This window comes from Microtus oregoni, unplaced genomic scaffold (assembly GCF_018167655.1).
Source record: "Microtus oregoni isolate MIOR12 unplaced genomic scaffold, Mior012 000052F_003, whole genome shotgun sequence".
Lineage (NCBI taxonomy): Eukaryota > Metazoa > Chordata > Mammalia > Rodentia > Cricetidae > Microtus > Microtus oregoni.
In genome coordinates this window covers 259,300-281,157 of record NW_024543815.1, presented here as the reverse complement: position 1 = coordinate 281,157, position 21,858 = coordinate 259,300, and the positions used below count along the sequence as shown (strand labels likewise).

Below are 21,858 nucleotides of genomic sequence, written 5' to 3'. Positions count from 1 at the left end.
AAATTCTATTTTTTTTATTTCTGAGCGCTCATGCTTATACTCAGGTATCCACCTGTGGTGAAATTTTCTCTCGTGGGTTCCTCACATTCTCCTCTATACTTCTGGTCACTTCTCCAGCATTTCTCAGGGTTCAGCAGTCAGCCCCACCTTGTAGGTGCCACTATGTTGGGGTCCAACTCCAACATAAACTATCCCTCTGGACAGGCATGGAGGCATGGGAATAATTGAGACACAGTTCACACAGCAATATCGGAAGGAAGTCTCAGGGTTCATTCGAATCCTGAAGATCACCTGTATTTAGTCTCCAAACATCTTTTATCTCTCAAGGTAAACTGAGGGGGTGAGTTCTTTAGCATTCTGTTTCCGGGGTAGCAGGACTAAAGTCATGTCTGCAGCTCTGTCACTAGCTTGGAATTAACACCTTTTCCCAGGCGATCTCCATAATTACAAAGGAGCAGCACAACATCAGCATATCCTGAGCTCAGGAGACAGCCAGTCTGAAGATGCTTTCAGCACCTCTGTTGCTATTGTGGCTTGAGAGCCTCGCTGCTGATACAATGCAGAAGTATGTGGCCTATATAATATTGTCCCACAGGAATTCAATACTTTGATAGCTGGACCTTGGAAGTTAGCCACAGGAGGAGGAAGTGGCCAAATAAGGGAGTAGACCTTGGTGGCTAGATTTAGGAATATAATCTAATGGTTTTTAGCAAAGCAGAGGGAATGGGAGAGAAGGGCAAGGCCTGCCAGAGCCTTGCTTGCCCACTGGAGCTAGTCAGAGTCCATTCTGTAATGCTTGCAAGACTGAATGAACCAGCCACAGGACTGCTCTGAGTTGATCCGAATCTACATGTTAGATGTGTTAATGAACCTCTGGTATATTAATGAGACAACCCCAAACTAGCTCCAATATGCTGATGAATCAACCCTAAACTTTGAGCCTTGATAATGTAAAGCTAACACCTGTTGGAACAATAAAAATATTAAATTCTGAGTTAGTCTTGTATTCTGCTACATTACAGAAGGTGTTTATCAGCTGTAGGAGTTTCCTGGTAGAATTTTTGGGGTGGTTTATGTATGCTATCATATCATCTGTGAATGGCAAAAGTTTGACTTCTTCCTTTCCAATTTGTATCCCCTTAATCTCCTTTTGTTTTCTTATTGTTCTAGCTAGAACATCAAGAACAATGTTGAATAGATATGGAGAGAGCAGACAGCTTTGTCTTGTTCCTGATTTTAGTGAGTTCCTGAGTTTCTCTCCATTTAATTTGATGTTGGTTGTCAACTTTTATTATGTTTAGATATGTTCCTTGTATCCCTGATTTCTCCAAGACCTTTGTCATGAAGGGGTATTGGATTTTGTCAAATACTTTTTCAGCATTTAATGAGACAATCATATGTTTTTCTTTCAGTTTATTTATATAGTGGATTACATTGATAGATTTTTTTGTATGTTGAACCAGCCCTGCAGCCGACTTGATCATGTGGATGATTGTTTTGTTATCTCCTTGGATTCGATTTGCCAGTATTTTTGCATCAATGTTCATGAGGGAGATTGGTGTGTAATTCTTATTCTTGGTTGAGTCTTTGTGTGGTTTCGGTATCAGGGTAACTGTAGTCTCATAGAAAGAGTTTGGCAATGTTCCTTTTGTTTCTATTATGTGGAACAATTTGAGGAGTATAGGTATTAGCTCTTTTTTGAAGTTCTGTTAGAATTCTGTGCTAAAACTATTGGTTCTTGGGCTTCTTTTGGTTGGGATGCTTTTGATGACAGCTTCTATTTCTTTTGTAGGTTATAGGTCTATTTAAATTCTTCATCTGATTTTGATTTTATTTTGGTATATGGTACCTATCCAGAAAATTGTCCATTTCTTCTATATTTTCTAATTTTATGAAGTACAGGTTTTTGTAGTATGACCTAATGATTCTCTGAATTTCCTCAGTGTCTGTTGTTTTCATTTCTGATTTTGTTAATTTGGATGTTCTCTCTCTACCTTTTGGTTAGTTTGGATAAGGGTTTGTTTATCTTGTTGATTTTTCTCAAAGAACCAGCTCTTTTTTTTAATTGATTTTTTTGTATTGTTTTCTTTGTTTTTATTTTTGCCTTCCAGTTCTTCCACTCCAGCCTGGGACATGAGGTCAGAGATATTTTTCTCCACGTTGTCAATGCGACTGCTCATGTCATCGATCCTTCCAATGATCTGGTCGGACATGACCTGAAACTTGTCTTGCATCTGCCGCAGGAGCGTCTCCAGCACCAAGGTGATGTCCTGCATGGTCTTGGGGTCTGTCTCGGCCATCTCCCTGGTTCCCAGCTTGGCAGCGATGTCTCTGAACCCTTGCCTACACTCTATTTCTCCACTTTCTGTATGTAGGCAGTTAGTGCTATGAACTTTCCTTTTAGCACTGCTTTCAGGGTGTCCCAAAAGATGCTCAATCATACTACAAGGGCATCTGTTCAACTATGTTCATAGCAGCATTATTTGTAATAGCCAGAACCTGGAAACAACTTAAATGCCCCTCAACTGAAGAATGAGTAAAGAAAATGTGGTACATTTACATAATGGAGTACTACTCAATGGTAAATGCAATGACATCTTGAAATTTTCATGCAAATAGATGGAACTAGAAAAAAAACGTCCTGAGTGAGGTAACCCAGACCCAGAAAGGTGAACATGGTATGTATAGGGCCCTCAAGTCTACCCCTCCTCCCAGGGTTCATATCAAGGATAGCTTGAAGTTTCTGGCAAAACATCTTGTTTGTTCCTGTGCTCGCTCTGCCCACCCTGGTGGTTAGGTACAGGGGAGTTGTTTGCTCTGTCTTGAGCCTGGTAATTTGCCACCTGCCATTGGGATGGCCACTGTGCAGCAGTTAGGTATATAAGGCTTTCTCTAAGCTTGAATAAATGGCATTCTGCATTCTCTCTTCACGAATGACCCACGTCTCTTGTGTTCTTTAATCTCCAGTCCCTTTCCTGACTCGCAAACTGTCCTGTTGCACAGACACTACAGTTGGAGGCCACCAGCGAGATCAGGAAGTAGGGACTCCTGAGAGAGCGCCCTCAGAAGGCTGGCCAGCAGGTAAGATATTGATGGTGAGGGTGAATTGAAGATGGGTGCTAGTAATTCTGTTTAAGTATTGACTGACCAGTTGATAGTTCTTTTCATGAAACAAGGTCTATTAAAACCAAGACAGCACAAGAGTTCATTAAGACAGTTTTAGAATTTAGTCCCTGGTTTCCATAAGCAGGGGGTTTTAATATTCTTGATTGGAAGCAGGTAAAAGCTGACCTTCATAAAGCTTTAAAAGAGCGAGGACTAGAAGAATTTCCCAAACAACATTTTTGTTATGGTGTTTAGTCAAAGATGCTCTTCTCAGTGATAATGTAAAAGTGACAGAACAATTAGAGAATTTGACCAAAACCTTTGAGGAGATTCAGGATGAAGGATCTGTGAAGTCTATTAAGAGCTTTGAGGAGGGGGAAGTTAAAAGTACTAAAAGGGATATAGAAGAGGAAGAAGAGACTTTAGAAAGGGAGATTGTACTGTTAAAAAAGTTGGAAGAGAGAAAAGGAAGGAAGCAAACAGAGATGTGTCCATAAGACCCCCGTGGCAGAATTCATTTCTTGCTGCTTCAAATTCTTTTGCTGCTGCCTCTGCCCCTATTGACATAGAGGCGGAAATTCGAGAAATCCAGGATAGACTAAATAATCTAAGTAAAGAGAGGCAAATTTATTTTGTTGTGGAGGTTATTGGTCTGCAAGGACAGCAAATCAGGCAGCATAATACTTTGGCCTTTAAAGACATTAAATAATTAAAAGAAGAAATTATGGCCCGTGGCACTCATGCCTCCTTTACTGTGGCTTTAAAAAATCCTTTGTGGAAGTCAACCTTACACCCAGTGATTGGATGCAGCTTTGCAGAGCCAAGAGATCAGATGGGCACAGGTAAAGAATCCTCTGTTTTTGATGCTGGTGGGATTGGATAGCTCTGTGTGGCCCTATTTTTTATCTACCAATTTTGGCACAGGTAAACCCGCTGTGCCTTTGGATACAACCCAAAATAATATCATGAGGATTTAGAATTTAGCTGAAGTCCTGTGATTTGAGAAAATTAGGAACCTCATGAGCCTACCTCCATTGCTGCAAGTGGTTGCCTTGTGATCAACAATGCCTCGGTGGCAGGTCTCAAGGTATACTTTATTAGCAGAATTCACCCAGCGGCTCCAGTCAGTGGTTGCTGGCCTGGGCCCTTAAGTTATGATTGAAGTCTTTCCATCCTATGGGCTGAGTGCATTACCACCTCCCGCTGGACTCTTAATTTGTCCCAGACAGATCTATGGTGGTAGGATCTCAAGCCACCAGCCAAAAATCAATCCAAGGACAGCAGGCATTTTCATTACTGTAACCCCATGCAACATGCTGTGCTGTCTGCTTTTGAAGATTGGGGGCCTCAAGCTTATCTTAGTTTTTGCACTCTGAGGATTCATCAAAATGGAAAAGATAAAAATTGTACTTTCCAGGCAGAAGTTTGTGTCACTGCCCCCCCCCCCCTGTTTTTTTACTGTTGCTGATCATCCTGCTGATATTTCTGGAGTTTTAAACTGTTCTGAGCAGGTTGGTCAACTGAAGAGTTACTGGGGTTCTGAGTAGCTGGCTGTGGTTGTCCGAGTGCCAAGGATTGTTCCTCTACCTGTAAACACATCCCGTGATGATCAACTCATCCTGCATCGAGCAAGAATATATTTTGGCTGTGGCTTCCATGGCAGCTACGGCTGCTGGAGTTGTCAGTCAGTTGCTACTGCTAGCATGGTGGATACCTTATTGGGGCAGGTCACAAATACCTTGGCCACTCAAAATGATAGTAATAGCTATATTCACAAAGGAATAGTGCAGTTAAATTTGCAACTGGTTGTGGTTCAAGAAGAAATAGACTTACTCAGGGAAGCTCATATGCTATCCTGTTCCCCTTCATTTCATTACATATGTGTTACCACTGCTAAGGTTACAAACTTAAAGGATACAGTGAAAATGCTTAATGCTGCTATTCGCGGACCCTGGAGTGCACAATTTCTTAATCTTATGCACAAATTGGCTCATGAGATTATTCTAGTTAATAATACCAGAGTTCCCCTCACCAGTGCTGAGACCTTACTTAAGGGACTCCAACTTGTGGGCAGACCCATTAAGGATTGGACAGGCACAGCTTCCTTAGGAATGCTTATGTGTGCTGGAGCCTTTATCATCTTCATGTTTTTATAGAGCCAGAGCCAGAGGCAAGTTCAGGTCAATTTCACCACTCGGCACGTCCTCTTAGCTATTGCTCCGGAGGATCTTTCAGTGCAAATCTGGCTGAACGTGGCGATGGGTGACTAGTGAGCCAATGATGGGAAAGGTTTTTGGGGGGCTGCCCCAACCTAAGACAGGAAATATGTTTTGACCTGGATACTTTCCTATGACAGGCAACGGGTGTTGCCTGATTTCCACTGCACCTAAGACAGGCCTAGTTATGTAATTTATAATAAAGGGGGACCTGTAGGGCCCACAGTTCTACCCCTCCTCCCACGGTTCATATTGAGAGTAGCTTGCAGTTTCTGGCAAAACGTCTTGTTTGTTCCTGTCTGTCCACACTGGTAGTTAGCTACAGAGGAGTTATTTGCTCAGTTTTGAGTCTGGTAATTTCCCACCTGCCTGGAGGTTTCCACTGTGCAGCAGTTAGGTATATAAGGCTTTCTCTAAGCTTGAATAAATGGCATTCTGCATTCTCTCTTCACAAATGACCCACATTTCTTGTGTTCTTTAATCTCCAGCCCTATGCCCAACTCTCAAACTGTCCCATAGCGCAGGCACAACAGATATGTACCCACTCAATAGGTGAATACTCGCTGTAAAACAAAGGATAATGAGCCTATAGTCCACAGTGCAGAGAGGCTAAATACAAGGAGAACCCTAAAAGAAACATACATAGATTCCTCCTGGGAAAGGGAAATAGACAAGGTCTCCTGAGAAAATTGGGAGCGTGGGGGTGGGGGGAGAAGGGAAGGTGGAAAGGGAGGAGGAGGAGAGAAGGGGCGGGAGGAGGAGAACTTGAGGGAACTGGATGGTAGAGGTGGGGGGAAGGACAGAGAGGGAGAACAAGGAAAGAGATATCTTGATTGGGGGGGCCATTATGGGGCTAGCAAGAAACCTGGCACTAGAGAAATTCCCAGGAATTCACAACAATGACCCCAGCTAAGACCCCAAGCAATAGTGAAGAGGGTGCCTGGACTGGCCTTGCCCTGTAGTCAGACTGATGAATATCCAGCAACTTATAGAAGCAGATGCAGAGAACCAAAGCAGAACATTGGACTGAACTGCCAAAGTCCATTTGAAGAGAAGGAGGAGTGAGAGTATGAACAAAGCGGTCAAGACCATGATGGGTTCACCCACTGAAACAGCTTATCTGAGCTATGGGAGCTCATTGAGTCCAGTCAGACAGCGAGGGAACCAGCACAGGAGTAAACTAGGCCCTCCAAATGTGGGTGACAGTTGTTTGTCTGGGACAGACTGCGAGGCCATTTGTTACAAGGAGCGGGGCCCCTTGTTTATCCCTGCTGCCCAGCTAACTTAGCCCCCGAAATAACTACACAGAAACTGTATTAATTAAATCACTGCCTGGCTCATTAGCTCTAGTTTATTATTGGTGAATTTTTACATCTTAATTTAACCCATTTTTATTAATCTGTGTATTGCCACGTGACTGTGGCTTACTGGCAAGATTCTAACCAGTGTCCATCTCAGGCAGAAGATCAATTGCGTCTCTCTGACTCTGCCTTCTTCCCAGCATTCAGTTCTGTCTTCTCCACCTACCTAAGTTCTGCCCTATCAGGTCCAAAGCAGTTTCTTTATTCTTTAACCAATAAAAACAACACATAAAAAAAACCTCGCATACCAGCCACTGACAGTGGCACCAAGATTTGTCCCTACTGCTTGTTCTGGCTTTTTGGAACCCATTCTCTCTGGAGGGATATCTTTCTCAGTCTAGCTATAGAGGGTGGAGGTGCTGGGTCCTGCCTCAAAGCAATGTGCTAGACTTTGTTGACTCCTCTTGGAAAGCCTTACATTCTCTGACGACTGGATGGGGATGAGATGGAGTGGGAGGAAGGGGGAGGGAGCAGGAGATGGAGTTGGAAGAACAGACCCTATAGGCACAAGTAAAGTCTACATTAGTCAGAAGAACCTGACAATATATTGGATCTAGTTACCCAAACCCCCACAAACATCAGCTGAGAAAACCCTACTTGACCAAAAAACCAGCCAATTAACAAAACACTGGGCTATTCAGACCAAAGGCAATAAATGGAGCAGATAACAAAGGAACAAGAGACCCATACTACACAGACCAGGCTGGCCCCAAATGCAGAGATCTGCCTGCCTCTTCTTCCCTAGTGCTGGGATTAAAGGCCTGCGACACTATGCCCACAGTCCTTTGAAATCTTCATCCTCATGTATCCACCTCCTAAGTGCTAACTTGGGCCACATTACTGGTGATCTCTCACTGTGTGTGTGTGTGTGTGTGTGTGAGCGCGTGTGTGCTGCAGCCAGCGCAGCCTGGATACCAAGACTGGCGGGGGTGCCGGGATTGACACACGGAGGCTTCTTTTCAGGTGGAAGAACAGCAACCTTTATTTTGCCCAGCAACCTTTTATCCCTCTTCTCCTTCTGTGGCCAGAAAGAACACAAACATCCTTGTCAATTACAGACCACAAGGAAGTTCTGCTGTCAGTCAGGGGGAGTGAGGGCAGCTGGATCACAACAACTCCCCCCATTTTATTTTATAATACCTTGCCTGTCGTGGGGAATAGCCCTCTAATATTCCCTGTCTTAGGTGGCATCCTGCCCCCAAAGTATAGCCCATCCGTGGCTACCCAGACACATAGCCCTAAACCAAGTATCCCCAGGACTGACAGCGCCAATGAGCCAGAACAGCGCTGCAACCATCTAGCATGCACTAACTGGGTGCTAAAATTAACAAAAGCAGTATTCCAAATCCCTCTCATATGATGGTTGAGTTTCATAACAGTAGCAGAAGCATGCATTACAGTGCCATGAGTAACACATATAACATGATTAATTGTTGAAAAGTCTAAAGATAGTTCACTTGCTCCTGAACCAGAGCCACTTGTTGGTTTAAGGTTAATATGCCCAACTGAATATGTCCAAAGCATTGCTGACTCTTTCAGCAAGCTGGTTGACAGTCTCAGCCGTCTGCACAGTCTGTGAGAGAGCAAGTCCGGCAGCAGTAGCTGTGGTGGCAAAGCTCTGCTCCAGCTGCCTTCTGGCCCCAGCCGCACTCTCTCTGGATCCAAACTGCTGCATGGAGTGGAGCAGAACTCAGGGAAGCAGGCTCGCTGCTCCTGCTCCTGCTCTCGAATCATTGAAGGAGCCCCACTTTAACAATCTTTTAGGGAGTTTGGGCATCGTCATCAACCTGTCTGACTACTTCCTGCTGAGCAGGGGTGCTGTATTCTTGGAGGTATTTTACATCAGTGTTTCAGGGGTTCTCGGTGATTCAAACCACATAAATTTGCAATGAATCCACAGGTTCTCATCCTCTGTGGAGACAAAAGCAGAACCTCTTTTCCAAAGCATCAAATCCTTAGGCCTGTATTTTAAAGCCAAAATACCTTTCTCAGCAGTTCCCAGAATCAAATGTCTTTCTCCAGTCCAGAACACAAAAGACAACACAATCAACACAATAACATATCTCGACACATTCTATCTTTTGAGGCCCTCAATTCACCTTCCTGCCTCCTTTTTATTTCTTTCCTACTGGCCAATCTTCCAGAGAGCATCCCTCAGAGCATCTCTGGGGATGAAGACACACATACTCCTTTTAATCTGACTTGACTTGTTCCCAGTCTGGAACATTTCAACCCCCTCCTGTACAAAATCTTTGGCTGTCTTCCTTGTTACTTCCGTGCCTTGTTGCTTTAAGAGTTTCAGTTACTTTTTGAGGCCTTTCAATTCACCCTCCCGCCTCTTTATATTTGCTTTTCTTTTGGAGGATGTCCCTCAGAGTATCTCTGGGGATGAAAAATAAAAACACTTTACCTTCCCCAATATGCTCCTCAGACTGAGCGACCCCGTTCACGAATCCCCACTTTCCAAATCTTGGTGGAACCTCCACTTGCTCCAGCCAGCACAGCCTGGATAGCTAAGACTGGCATGGGGGGGAGGGGTGGTACCAGGATTGACACACAGAGGCTTTTTTTCAGGTAGAAGAAGAGCAAACTTTATTATGCCCAGCAACCTTTTATACCTCTACTGCTTCTGTGGCCAGAAAGAACACAAACATTCTTGTCAATTACAGACCACAAGGAAGTTCTGCTGCTGTCAGTCAGGGGGAGTGAGGGCAGCTGGATCATGACGTGTGTGTGTGTGTGTGTGTGTGTGTGTGTGTGTGTGTGTGTGCGTGAGAGAGAGAGAGAGAGAGAGAGAGAGAGAGAGAGAGAGAGAGAGAGTATTATATCCGTGTGTGTGCACACAAGCTTGTTTGTACAACAGTGCTTATGTGGAATGATGAAGGAGGGTCTATGTGTTACTTTCATTGGTTAATAAAGAAATTGCATTGGCCCTGATAGGACAGAAAATTAGATAGGCGGAGTAGACAGAACAGAATACTGGGAAGAAGGGAAGTGAGGCAGTCGCCATAGCTCTCCTCTCTGAGATAGACACAGGTTAAGAATATTCCCGGTAAGACACCACCTCGTGGTACTACACTCATTAGAAATGGGTTAATCAAGATGTGAGAGCTAGCCAATAAGAGACTGAAACTAATGGGCCAAGCAGTGTTTAAAAGAATACAGTTTCCATGTAATTATTCTGGGGCTAAGCTAGCCATGCGGAGGCTGGGCCGCAGCTCACCGCTCCCACCATCAACAGAGGAAGACAGATGGTGACCTGAGGTGACAAGACAGGCTCTCTTTGAAGCTTTTCCACACTGCACACTAAGCGAACCCTTTTGTGGCTCCAGGATATTGACCAGTATCTACCTCTCCTTTCCTATAGGAATGCTAGAATTACAGGCACTTGTGCGAAATGTCTGACTTTGACATTGTCTCTGGGGAACCAAAGTCGGGTCCTCATGTTGGCACAGCAGGGACTTTCACACAGCAAATTTCAATGAACGTAAAGTATCCCTAACAAGTCTTTTTCTAGGAATAAAGTGTCTCTCTTGTGTGGGACACGGTTTTTGGTGTACCTTTTCTCAACCCATGTGGACCGTTCTTGAAATGACATCCATAATATGGAAGCCAGGTTGGTCCTCAAACCTGCAACTCTCCTGCTTCAGGCTCCAAAGTGCTGGGATTACAGGTGTGTGCCACCAGAGCTAGGGTCCTGTGCTGTTTTCATATGTGCTCCATTCCCGTGATTTGGGGGGCCAGGATAGGGTAAGAATAGAACTATAAATGTTCCAATTGGTGCAGCAGACAGGGAGAGGCAAGGAGAAATGGCAAACTTCTGCAAGTCTTATCCATTTGGAGACAGAAAAGGTACACCAAAAACCGTGCCCCACACAAGAGAGACACTTTATTCCTAGAAAAAGACTTGTTAGGGATACTTTACGTTCGTTGAAATTAAAGCAAGTCTGATAGAACATGCGTATACTCCCAGCAGTTGTGAGACTGAGGCCAGTCGGTTGCTACAAGTGTGAGGCCAGCCTGGACTTACACAACAGCATCAAGCCCCTCAAGGGTAAGAGCCTGTCTCTAAAAGCCCAAATCAGAACTTTCAGAGTGAAAATCAGAATCTTAAAATTTTAATAATATCAGATATAAATATGTATTTCCACACACTGCTTATGGGAAAGCAGTTTGGAACACAGTCTTTCCGGGCAGAGGTCCTGACAGGTCACAACAGGCAAGCGACTACATGCTCTTTACTGTAGACATCAGTCTCAGGAGTCTGTCTTAAGAATGTTCCTTTAGGGCTGGTGCAGTGGCTCAGCACATAAAGGTCCCTGCCCAGCCTGACAACGTGATTTCAACCCCTGGAACACACATGGTGGAAGGAGAGAAATGACTGCTCCAAGATGTCCTCTGTCCTGCACATGAGGAGTGTGCAGGCTACAAGCAAATAAATAAAAAGAAGCAAATGCATAAAAGAATATTTTAATGCATATTCAAAAGTATATAATGTTATTTTCATACACAATTTGTGCTTTATTATATTTGTCTTCTTTATATTTGTGTGTGTTTGTGTGTGTGTGAGAGAGAGAGAGAGAAACAGAGAGAGAGACAGAGAGAGAGACAGAGGATATGTGCGCATGCCACAGAACACGTGGCACTCTCCTTCCACCACATGATATCTCGGGCTCACCCTCAGGTTGTGACACTTGGTGGCAAGTGTCATTATCCATGGAGTCATCTCACAGGCCCAGTCCTCTGTTACTATTCACCAGCTGCTGTGACCCTGCCTGTATTCTTTCTAACCACAGGGAAACCTGCTTGAAAGACAGAAACAATCACAACAGGCGGAGGCTAACAGGTTCCAGGCTGGGCTGGGGTTTGAGCTCCAGAGGGCAGGGGTGTGATTACGGAAGGTACTGGGGTAGTGAGCTGCTGGATTGCAGTGACCTTTGAGCAGAGTGGGATAGGTCACTGTGGGGCCAAGAAAGAGGGTGGAGAGCAGGAGGACTTGAAGAAGAGTGGGGGACGTGCAAAGTGTGCAGAACAGGGTCAGTTTTAGGCCAGGACTAGGAGCTCACACCAGCCATCCTTTCCTCAAGCACACTCTCTACCACAAGGCAGGAGTCTCTCCTCACCAAAGGCAAAATCAGCATTGTCAGGCTCTGCGATGGTACTCGGGTACAGAAAGAATTGTCTCACAATGTTTGGACTGTTTCTTATGTATCATCATCATTCCTCAAAACACTAATACACATTAAACAAAACTACATAAAATCTCAAAACAGAGAGAAAAGAATGTAAGCATGAGGCTGTGAAGCAGAGCAGAGGAACTCCTTCCTAACAGAAAAGGGTCTGACACTGTCCTGCAGGGAAGAGCTCCGAGTGCTTGTCCAGAGGAACCAGGTTCCTTTCTCAGCACTCACATGGTGGCATACAGGGGCTGGAACTCCACCTCCATCCAGGGTGTCAGGTACCATCCTCTCTCCCTTGTGGGCATTACAAGCTCTGGTGCACAGACATACATGCAAGCAAAACACACATCAACCTTCTGAACAGATACCTTTCTTTTTCTCCACATTTACATAATCATGTTTACCTCTACCTGTACCGTGACCCTCTGCAAGATACCTGCAGAAGGAAAGAATTTGGGTAAGAGGACACGTGTAAACTAGAAAAATTCTCTGTCACCACCATTCCGTAGAAGACAGGACACTGCAGAGCACTGCTGGGGAAGAGCATAGGAGGCAACTACTATTACCCCAAGGATTGACAGGCAGCCTGCTCACCTCACAAGACAGGTAGAGCTCAGGAAACATGCCAGATTCTGTATAATGCTTCCGGACATTTGTCAGATTGTCTCAGGAGTATCTAACTAAAGCTGTTTCACACAAACAGCCTTCACACCTCTTCAACAAGGATGAATGCAGGCACCTTTAATTAGCCCACAAACTGAATTCCCTTTTGATTTTCTAATGGTACTGGGGATTAACCCAGACCCTCAGAACTATAGTGTGGTCTATCTACAAGCCTACTTTTAACCAATTTACAAACCTTGCATATCATAGTCCCCATTTCAATTTGAAATCTCCCTTTGAGTTGAATAATACCTCTGTCCTGTGGAAATTTCAAATTACAAGATACCAGAGCTACAGTTTCTGAGAAAACGTATGACATAACCTAAAAAGACTCCTGCACAGCCATGTGGACTATGGCATGGGAGAACAGAAACCGTTTACCTGCTCAAATGAAGATAGGTTCAAACCTATCAGACTGCTCCTTGGTGTATGCTCAGGAAATCACCAAGCATGTTAGAAAGAAGCACCGTGTTTTGGGTTGGTTTGTTTGGCTCTTTTGTTTTTTCCAGACAGGCAGGGTTTCTAAATCTGTTTTCTGTGTAAACGCTCTGGCTGTCCTGGAAACTGTTTGTATGCCATGCTGGCCTGAACTCACAGAGATCTGTCTCCTTCTGCTTCCAGAGGACTGAGATAAAAAGGAAGCACCTTCATTGCCCAGCTTGCAGTGTGTTTATATACTGAAAATTGACTTAATGATTATCTTGTTTTACTGGGATACTTAATATTGGGATATATTCCTAGTAATATGAGAGGTAGTAGACACATTTTAACATGACACATAAAAGGAATTAGCAAAGAAACATTAACAGTACTTTCCCCTGCCCACTAGAGGAATGGGCCTTGTATTACCACAGACGTCATCAGTAAGACCTGTACCCAAATGAGCAAGCACACGTAGGAACGCAGTTCTTCACTGCCTGTGGAAGGAGATAGCATACACGATCAGGGTTTCACTGAAGCACCAGTCCAATTCTGTTGGATCCCTGAATGACGGGTTAAAGAATTTCAAGATCTTGCTTTTTTTTGGTTTCTTCATTTAGAAATTAGCTATTATTCTCTGTGGGTCCTACGGAACCATTTCATCAAAAGGCACCTTTATGACATTGTACCCTGCCATGGGGAAAACTAGATTAGGCTCAGCTGCGGAAGAACGTAAATGTCCACCATGGGGGACTGCACACTGGGCTGTCAGGAAGGGTCCCACTGCCTGGCTACCCCCAGAATCGAACCTCTGCAGTATTTGGGAAGAATCAGCAGCAGGCCTTGCACACCTCTTGAACAAGAAAGGGATCACGTGTGCGCACATCTGCAGGGCTGGGAGGGTGGGGGTGGGGACCTTTAGATGCTATACCAAGGAAGACTCGCTTTCTTTTGAAACAGCATCTGACATTTATTGAAAGCAAGGAAGAGGCTTTTGTACAAGTAGAACAGAGGAGCTGGAAAGAGCACAGGGATTATTGTGTTGAACAAAGGCACACACTCCAGAGAGACAGCTGCGAATTCAGAAAGAAAACTGGATTGATTCGCGGGAAAACGAACTGGTCCACGTGACAAAAGGAGAGACAAGAGGTCTCTGGGAGCAGGGGGATAATGGGTCCCGCTCAAGGTAAATCAATGTCCAGGGCTGTGGGAAGCTCAGGTACCTCCCAGTGAGATGAGTCCAGATCAGTTAAGGGCAGTGGTCCTTCCACAGATGGTGGGGGCAGGGACGTGAAGGGGCAGCGGCAGCGCAGTCCTCGTGGGCGGATGGGTGCAGGCTGTCCACCAGGCAGGAGGCAGTGGACAGTGTCCGGCGGCGGGTGATGTGTCCATTATGTAACAGGAGTCCATCTTGCAGCTGGAGCCCAGGACAGTGTCCAAACGTGCCTGGGAGGGGCTGGGCTGTCAGCCCTGGGAGGCATCATGCTCTCCAGAGCCAGGCCCGACAGGGGCAGCAGCAGAAGCCTAGAGAGCTATTCTTGGAACAAAGGCAGGGAGGACTCAGGAGGGGACAGGGGCGCGCATGCGAGATCTCGGGAAGCACAGGCAGGAGGGGGCGCGATGGGAGGCCACCCCCCGCCAGGCGACCCTGGCTCACCCTCCCGGAGCACCCATCAGTTGTCCTCGTCCTCGTTCTTGTCCTCGTCCTCATTCTTGTCCTCGTTCTCGTCCTCCTTCTTGTCCTCATCCTCGTTCTCATCCTCCTTCTTGTCCTCGTCCTCGTTCTCATCCTCGTTCTTGTCCTCGTCCTCGTTCTTGTCCTCGTCCTCGTTTCTGTCCTCGTCCTCGTTCCCGTCCTCGTTCTTGTCCTCCTCCTCGTCCTCGTTCTCGTCCTCCTCCTCCTCCTCGTCCTCGTCCTCCGAGCTGTACACATCAAAGTCCTCCTCCTCCCAACCAAACACCCGCTTCATCTCGGCCAGGAAGTCGCTGTAATCCCAGAGCAGGGGGCTGTCCTGCTCGATGTAAGGGATCACCCACTCCAGGGCCGGGCCCTTGAGGCGGGTGATGAGGAATGTCACCTTGTGTTCGTCGCAGTCGAAGATCTTTTCGTCCACCAACATGTAGGCGCCCGTCTGCACGATGAAATCCGGGAGGCGTTCGGTGTCGCCATCAAAGAGCTCGGGAAATGGCAGGGGGTTCCTGGGACGATCGGGAGACAGTTCGGGCCAGGCTAACAAGGCCATCATCAACTTCACCCGGTCCATGGCGCTGCCCCTGCTCCGCTGTGCTCGTCGCGGGGTCGCCGGACCCTATGCAGAGTCGCTGGGCTCTCGGCGGGGTCCGCTGGGCTTTGCAGGGCCTGCTGAGCTCACAGGTTGTCAGTGCCCAGGCGTCACCGGAAGTGCGTGTGTGCGGAGGCGGGCCCTGGCGGAGGGTGGCTGTGGGCGGGGCCCCGCCTGAATGCAGAGCCTGAGAGGCTGGCGCTGGAAAAAAAAAACAAAACAAAACTTGGTTGTCACCAGTGCACAGGCAGGTCTCTGGGCAGCCTCAGGCGACTGCTTGTGGAGTAGTTCTTAAGGTTGGAAACAGTAGGGGCCTAAAGCACAGAGACAGGAACTTGGCTTACGTAGGTACTAATGAGGAAGAGTCAGACAGTCTGGGAAGGTACTGGATTCCTGGCATCTTTTGGTGATGGTGCAGTTCCATATCACTGGAGAGTAGGATTGTCCTGCACATATTCACAGCCCTTTCCTAGCCAGATGCTGTGTTTTCCTTCCCAGACCCTAGGATGTGAACATCTCTTGGGAGCTAGCTGTTCAGTGCACACATTTCCCTGTTTCTGGTCTCTGTGTGAAGAACTCTCTTTCTCAGTCTGCAGATATGGATGCTTTTCAGCACTGACAGTAGTCCCTGAAACATTAGAGAGCAGACTACAGGGCCGCCCTTTCAGAGATCGAAGTGGTGGCATAGAGGGCAATCGATATCAGGCGAGTTAGATGTCAGGGAGTCTCTAAATCTGCTGCATAAGAAACCAAGAGATGATCATTCGTGTGAACAAAGACGAGGGGGAAGAAGCTTACCAGTACTATACGATATAAGGCAGTGTCCAAAGATAAGAGAAAGGAACATGATTTCCCAAAATTGGAGAGAAGAGGAGGAAGTTTGACAATATGCATCATGCATGAAGCCAGTTGTCAGGCAAAGCACATAATAAACGCTTATTTACAAGTGTCTTGCTTTTTTTTTTTTTTTTTTTTTTTTTTTTTTTTTTTTTTTTTTTTACAGAAAGTAACATGTTAAATGACATGATTTCCTTACGACCCACCTTGTGAAGCAATTAAAATAGGGCCTTGGAACAAACCCAAAGAAATGTGAAAAGCAGAATTGGGTTTTGAATACTTAAGGAAAGAGAAGGGAAGAATAGCCGAACAAATGCAGAGACCGCTAGGCTCAGAGATATGACAGGAATATCTCAACATAATGAATATGGTAATTTTGCTTATGAAAGGAAACTGAGCACTTGCAGGGTTGCCAGTGTAACCCAGCAGCTACTGTCCCATAGAGCCAGGTGACTCAAGAAATATTCCTCTTTCTCTACATGTTTCCTCCTTACCTGGTGCCACAGTGACCATATAAATGCAAGTGCGAAATGTGTGTTGTGCACCTCACTCGGTTGGCACAAAAAACTTTACATGGCATAGTCATCTTGAGTGCATCCTATAATCTGCCTGGCAACCTTCACCCCTCTGTCCTTCAAGCAACACTCCCCTCTGTACTCCTGCTTGTCTGGTTTCATATCAGCTTGATAATGTGGCAGTGCCCAAAGATGTGCTAAGTGGGAGACAGTCAGATGAGGTCCAGGGGTGGCAAACTCAGGATGAGTTAATTTCTTGCCTTTATCCTAAGGGAACTCGGGGAACTTCTCCTAAGCATGTGAAGACACACCAGCTTGGCCTGACGTCTGCAAGGCAAGAAGGGCGTGCAACACATTCTAAAGATGCTGAGAGTGACCAACACTCTGAAGATTATTTTTCAGATGCCCTGGCGGCCCAAGCTGAATAAGACACTAATTCAGCTCTTAAGACTATTAAAAATTCATGAGCAGGTTGCCAGGTCTCGCATCTATAATCCCCGCACTTGTGAGGTAGGCGGGGAGCCACGGTAAGCTTGAGTCCAATGTGAGCTCCACACTGAATTCAGTGGCAGCTTGAGTTACATACAAAGATATTGTCAATGTAAAACAAGAACCCAAAGTGCTTACGTTATTAATATACCTCAGAAAAAAAGTGACAGGCAGAAAGAAATTCATAGCCAGGATATCTATGAGGCTTCCCCGATAAACTATCCACTATAGGGATAACACATCATTTTTCACTGGTTAAGGTAAACTTATGTAAAGACATGTTTAGGTTAAACAGACAGTGCTTCAGTAAAATACTTAATTTTAATTCGTGAAGACAGTCTGGTTGGACACTGTTGATACACGAATTAATAACCAACACTTGGTAGGCAGAGTCATTCAGATCTCTGAGTTTGAGGCCAGCTTGTTCTACCAGCCTGCTCCAGGAATGCCAGTGCTACACAAAGAAACCCTGTTTCAACAAACTGAAGGTGGGGGAGAAATGGGAAGAAGGAAAGAGGGAAGGAGATGGAGAATTTACATCCTGAGTAAGGTGGTGGTGGCACTTGCCTTTAATTCTACCCCTGTGGAGGCAGAGACAGATGTTTCTCTGAGTTCCAGGCCAGCCTACTCTACAGAGGAAGTCACAGGACAGTCAGGGCTAAACAGAGAAACCCTCTCTCAAAAATCCTAAGGTGGAAAAAAAGAAAGCTGGAGTCTGGATGGTGTGTTTCCTTTGGAGTAGATTTCATAATGTAGCCCGGGATGGCCCAGGATGATCCATCATTCTCCCTAAATCTCAGGTAATAACAATTTAAGCTTGCTTGTGCCTCAGTGGGCTTTGTGATATGTTATTTTTAAACCCGAAGCAAAAAAAAAAAAAAAAGCCGAAGCAGAGATACAAGGGGTGGGTATAGCAGCTCCAAAATTCTGACCCTAGGAGCTGGTTGACCACTGAGGTAGTCTATTCTAGCCCCTTTTTCTCTTCTTGGGTTGATATCTTTAAGTACTGAACACCTATGCCTGTCCCAGAGCATTGAATCAAACAGAATATACCACTCCTGGTTTTCTGAGGCCAGCCCAGTTTGCCACTGGAAGGTGTCATGTACTTTATCAAATATGAAAGAGAGATGCAGAAATCTAGAGGCACACGGTAATACTACAAGCTCACAATAATAGAGAAAACGGTCTGGTGTGGGGAGATAGTCCTGTTGGTTAGGGGCTTGCTGTGTCATCAGGACGACCTGAATCTTGTCACTGAAAGCCAGGTAAAGAGTCAGTGGTGCTGACCTGTTATCTTCTCTCTTGGAAAGACAGAGGGCCCAGCAGGAAGGACTGCCACAAGGAAAGGAACAACTTGTCTGCCTCTCAAGAGATGAGAGGTACACACACATGTGTGCAGGCTCCCCAAAACACAGACACACACAGTTACACACTACACACTGCACTTACACATACCAATACACACTTGTCACAGCACATCCAAACACTGAATAAATAGTAATATACACAAATCAAAGTCTGTTTAATTTCACGACTCTAGTTTCAAATATCAATCATGTAATCTTCCATGGTAAATAGAAAAAGAGTGTACTTGTTCGTACAATTTGTCTATATATATAAGAAAAGAAATTTGATACTGGTCACCACCAATTCATGGTAACAACGCCAAATTCATGGATCTTTAACAATTGGAAGTGGCAGCTGTAAAAATATAATAGCAAACCAGAAAAATCATGGGAAAATGCTGGAAATGTTTCTGCGGGATTGACAAAAGTGCTTGCTTGCCGTGAAGGTTTGTAAGGGAAGGCAACAGGGAGGTAGAAAATAAAGCAGTAAACAAAATAAGGTTAGAAGGCCTAGGAGGGAGGAAAAGGCCATCATACCTCAGTCCTCACCTACCTCTTACAGGTCCTCATGGCTGGCATATCCAGCCCCATAGCCTAAACTTCAGACCAGGGACTGAGCTGGCTGCCCTTCTCTGGGGTGCTCTTCCCCGTATAACACAGCCATTTTGGCCACGTCAGACTTTTGTTTTTTCCCCATTTGGCCTCTTGGTCTCCTGGTTCCGCACTCCTCTCTGTCCTCACAGGGCTTGGCTCTGTGCTGGTCCTGTCCACTCGGGATGCCCACAGATGCCTCTGCTGTGCTCTGGATCTTCTCGACAATAAACCTTCCCTTCCACCAAAACCTAGGAGCAGTGCATGTCCTCCTTTTATTTCTTTTCTTTTTCTTTTTTTTCCAATCTGGTGCTGAAACCATGTGATTGGCCTAAAAGCGTTTCCCTCAAAGAAACCCAGCCTCTTTGAGCCAAGCATCTGATCTGACTCTCCTAAGGTACATAGGGATCATTTGTTTGTGCTGGCTCCTGCCAGCCACCAAATTTGATCCCAAATCCTAGAGTCGGCCTCGTCAGCTACTCCTCCCTCCATGTGCTCTATCTATTCCTCTCCTTGTCTATGCTGTGAGTGCGTGTCAGGTGCTTGGAGCCTTCAAACCCTTCTATGGGGCCTGCAACAGCATCCCATGGGGCCTGCTACACGGTTCCGTGGGCCTGCTAAGGGTTCCGAGAGACCTGCTACAGCATCCTGTGGGGCCTACTACAGCATCCCATGGGGCCTCCTACTACGTCCTGTGGGGCCTGCTACAGTGTCCTATGGGGCCTGCTACAGGGTCCTGTGTGGCCTCCTACACAGCCTGGGTATCTTTGCTATGCGCTCCCCTAGGGCCTGCTAAGCGTCCTCTGGGGCCTGCTAAGCGTCCTGTGGGGCCTGCTACAGCGTCCTGTAGGGCCTGCTACACAGCCTGGGTATCTCTCCTATACCCTCTCCAGGGTCATGCTACAACATCCTGTGTGGCCTGCTACAGGGTCCTGTGGGACCTGCTACCCAGCCTGGGTATCTCTGCTATGCCTTCCCCAGCTGCCTGATACAGCGTCCTGAGGGTCCTGTAGAGGGTCTTGTGGGGCCTGCTGATGGGGGATAGTCTTCTGTTTTGTGTTAATTTTACTGGTTAAATAAAGAGACTGCCTTGGCCCTGATAGGACAGAAAATTAGGTAGGCGGAGTAGACAGAACAGAATGCTGGGAGAAAGAAGCCGAGTCAGGCAGTCGCCATGATTCTCCCACTCCAGACAGACGCAGGTTAAGATCTTTCCTGGTAAGCCAGCTTGTGGTGCTACACATAATATTAGAAATGGGTTAGATCAATATGTAAGAGCTAGCCAATAAGAGGCTGGAACTAATGGGCCAGGCAGTGTTTAAAAGAATAGAGTTTCTGTGTAATTATTTCAGGTAAAGCTAGCCGGGTGGTGGGCCGCCGCTCCCACTACAACAGCCTGATAAAAAGCCTTGGTTTCTCTGCTATGCCCTCCTTAGGGTCCTGCTATAGCATCCTGTGTGGTCTGCTACACAGCCTGGGTATCTCTGCTATGCACTCCACAGGGGCCTGCTACAGTGTCCTGTGGGGCCTGCTACAGCCTCCCATGGGGCCTGCTACAGCGTCCTGTATGGCCTGCTACCAGGTCCTGAGGGGCCTGCTACAGTGTTTTGTGGGGCCCTACACAGCATGTGTATCTTTGCTATACCCTCCATAGGGGCCTGCTACAGCGTCCTGTGGGGCCTGCTACAGCGTCTTGTGGGGCCTGCTACACAGCCTGTGTATCTCTGCTATGCCCTCCACAGGGGCCTGCTACACAGCCTGTGTATCTCTGCTATGCCCTACACAGGGGCCTGCTACACAGCCTGTGTATCTCTGCTATGCCCTACACAGGGGCCTGCCACACAGCCTGTGTATTTCTGCTATGCCCTACACAGGGGCCTGCTACAGCTTCCTGAGGGGCCCTGTACATGGTCTTGTGTGGCCTGCTAAAAGCCTTGGTTTCTCTGCTATGCCCTCCTTCGGGTACTGCTATGCTCTCTCCAGCAGCCTGCTACAGCGTCCTGTGGGGCCTGCTACACAGTCTGGGTATCTCTGCTATGCCCTCCATAGGGTCCTGCTATAGCGTTCTGTGGGGCCTGCTACACAGTCTGGGTATCTCTGCTATGCCCTCCATAGGGTCCTCCTATAGCGTCCTGTGGGGCCTGCTACACAAAATGGGTATCTTTGCTATACCCTCCATAGGGGCTTGCTACAGATTCCTGTGGGGCCTGCTACACAGCCTGGGAATCTCTGCCATACCCTCCATAGGGTCCTGCTACAGTGTCCTATGGTGCCTGCTACACTGGATGGGTATCTCTCCTATACCCTCCACAGGGGCCTGCTACAGTTTCCTGTGGGGACTGCTACAAGGGTCCTGTTGGTCTTGCTACAGACCTTTGGGCCTTCTACAGGCTCCTGTGGGAACTGCTACACAGCCTGGGTATCTCTGCTATGCACTCCACAGGGGCATTCTACAGCATCCTGATGGGCCTGCTAGAGGGTCTTGTGTGGCATGCTAAAATGCCTTGGTTTCTCTGCTATGCCCTCCACAGGGGCCTGCTACAGCGTCCTGTGGGGCCTGCTACAGCCTCCCATGGGGCCTGCTACAGCGTCCTGTATGGCCTGCTACCAGGTCCTGAGGGGCCTGCTACAGTGTTTTGTGGGGCCCTACACAGCATGTGTATCTTTGCTATACCCTCCATAGGGGCCTGCTACAGTGTCCTGTGTGGCCAGCTACAGCGTCTTGTGGGGCCTGCTACACAGCCTGGGTATCTCTGCTATGCCCTTCATAGGGTCCTGCTATAGCGTCCTGTGGGGTCTGCTACACCGCCTGGGTATCTCTGCTATGTCCTCCCCAGGAACACATCTCTCTGT

At 46.7% G+C, this 21,858-nt stretch overlaps 2 protein-coding genes across 2 annotated transcripts in view; both read right to left on the bottom strand.

The window, feature by feature from the left end:
- Nucleotides 1-2,099: 2,099 nt before the first annotated feature.
- Nucleotides 2,100-2,373, bottom strand: LOC121437397 (heat shock factor-binding protein 1-like; the record flags this gene model as incomplete). The annotated part of the gene is made up of 1 exon (XM_041637278.1): nt 2,100-2,373. A coding segment is annotated over exon 1 (201 nt), but the record flags the coding sequence as incomplete, so codon positions are not given.
- Nucleotides 2,374-15,526: 13,153 nt separating this feature from the next.
- Nucleotides 15,527-21,858, bottom strand: part of LOC121437384 (small integral membrane protein 10-like protein 2A) — a 41,189-nt gene continuing 34,857 nt past the window's right edge. Inside the window, exon 3 of the mRNA XM_041637269.1 lies at nt 15,527-15,655. The gene's annotated coding sequence lies outside the window, so the exon portion shown is untranslated. The remainder of the gene's footprint in view (nt 15,656-21,858) is intronic.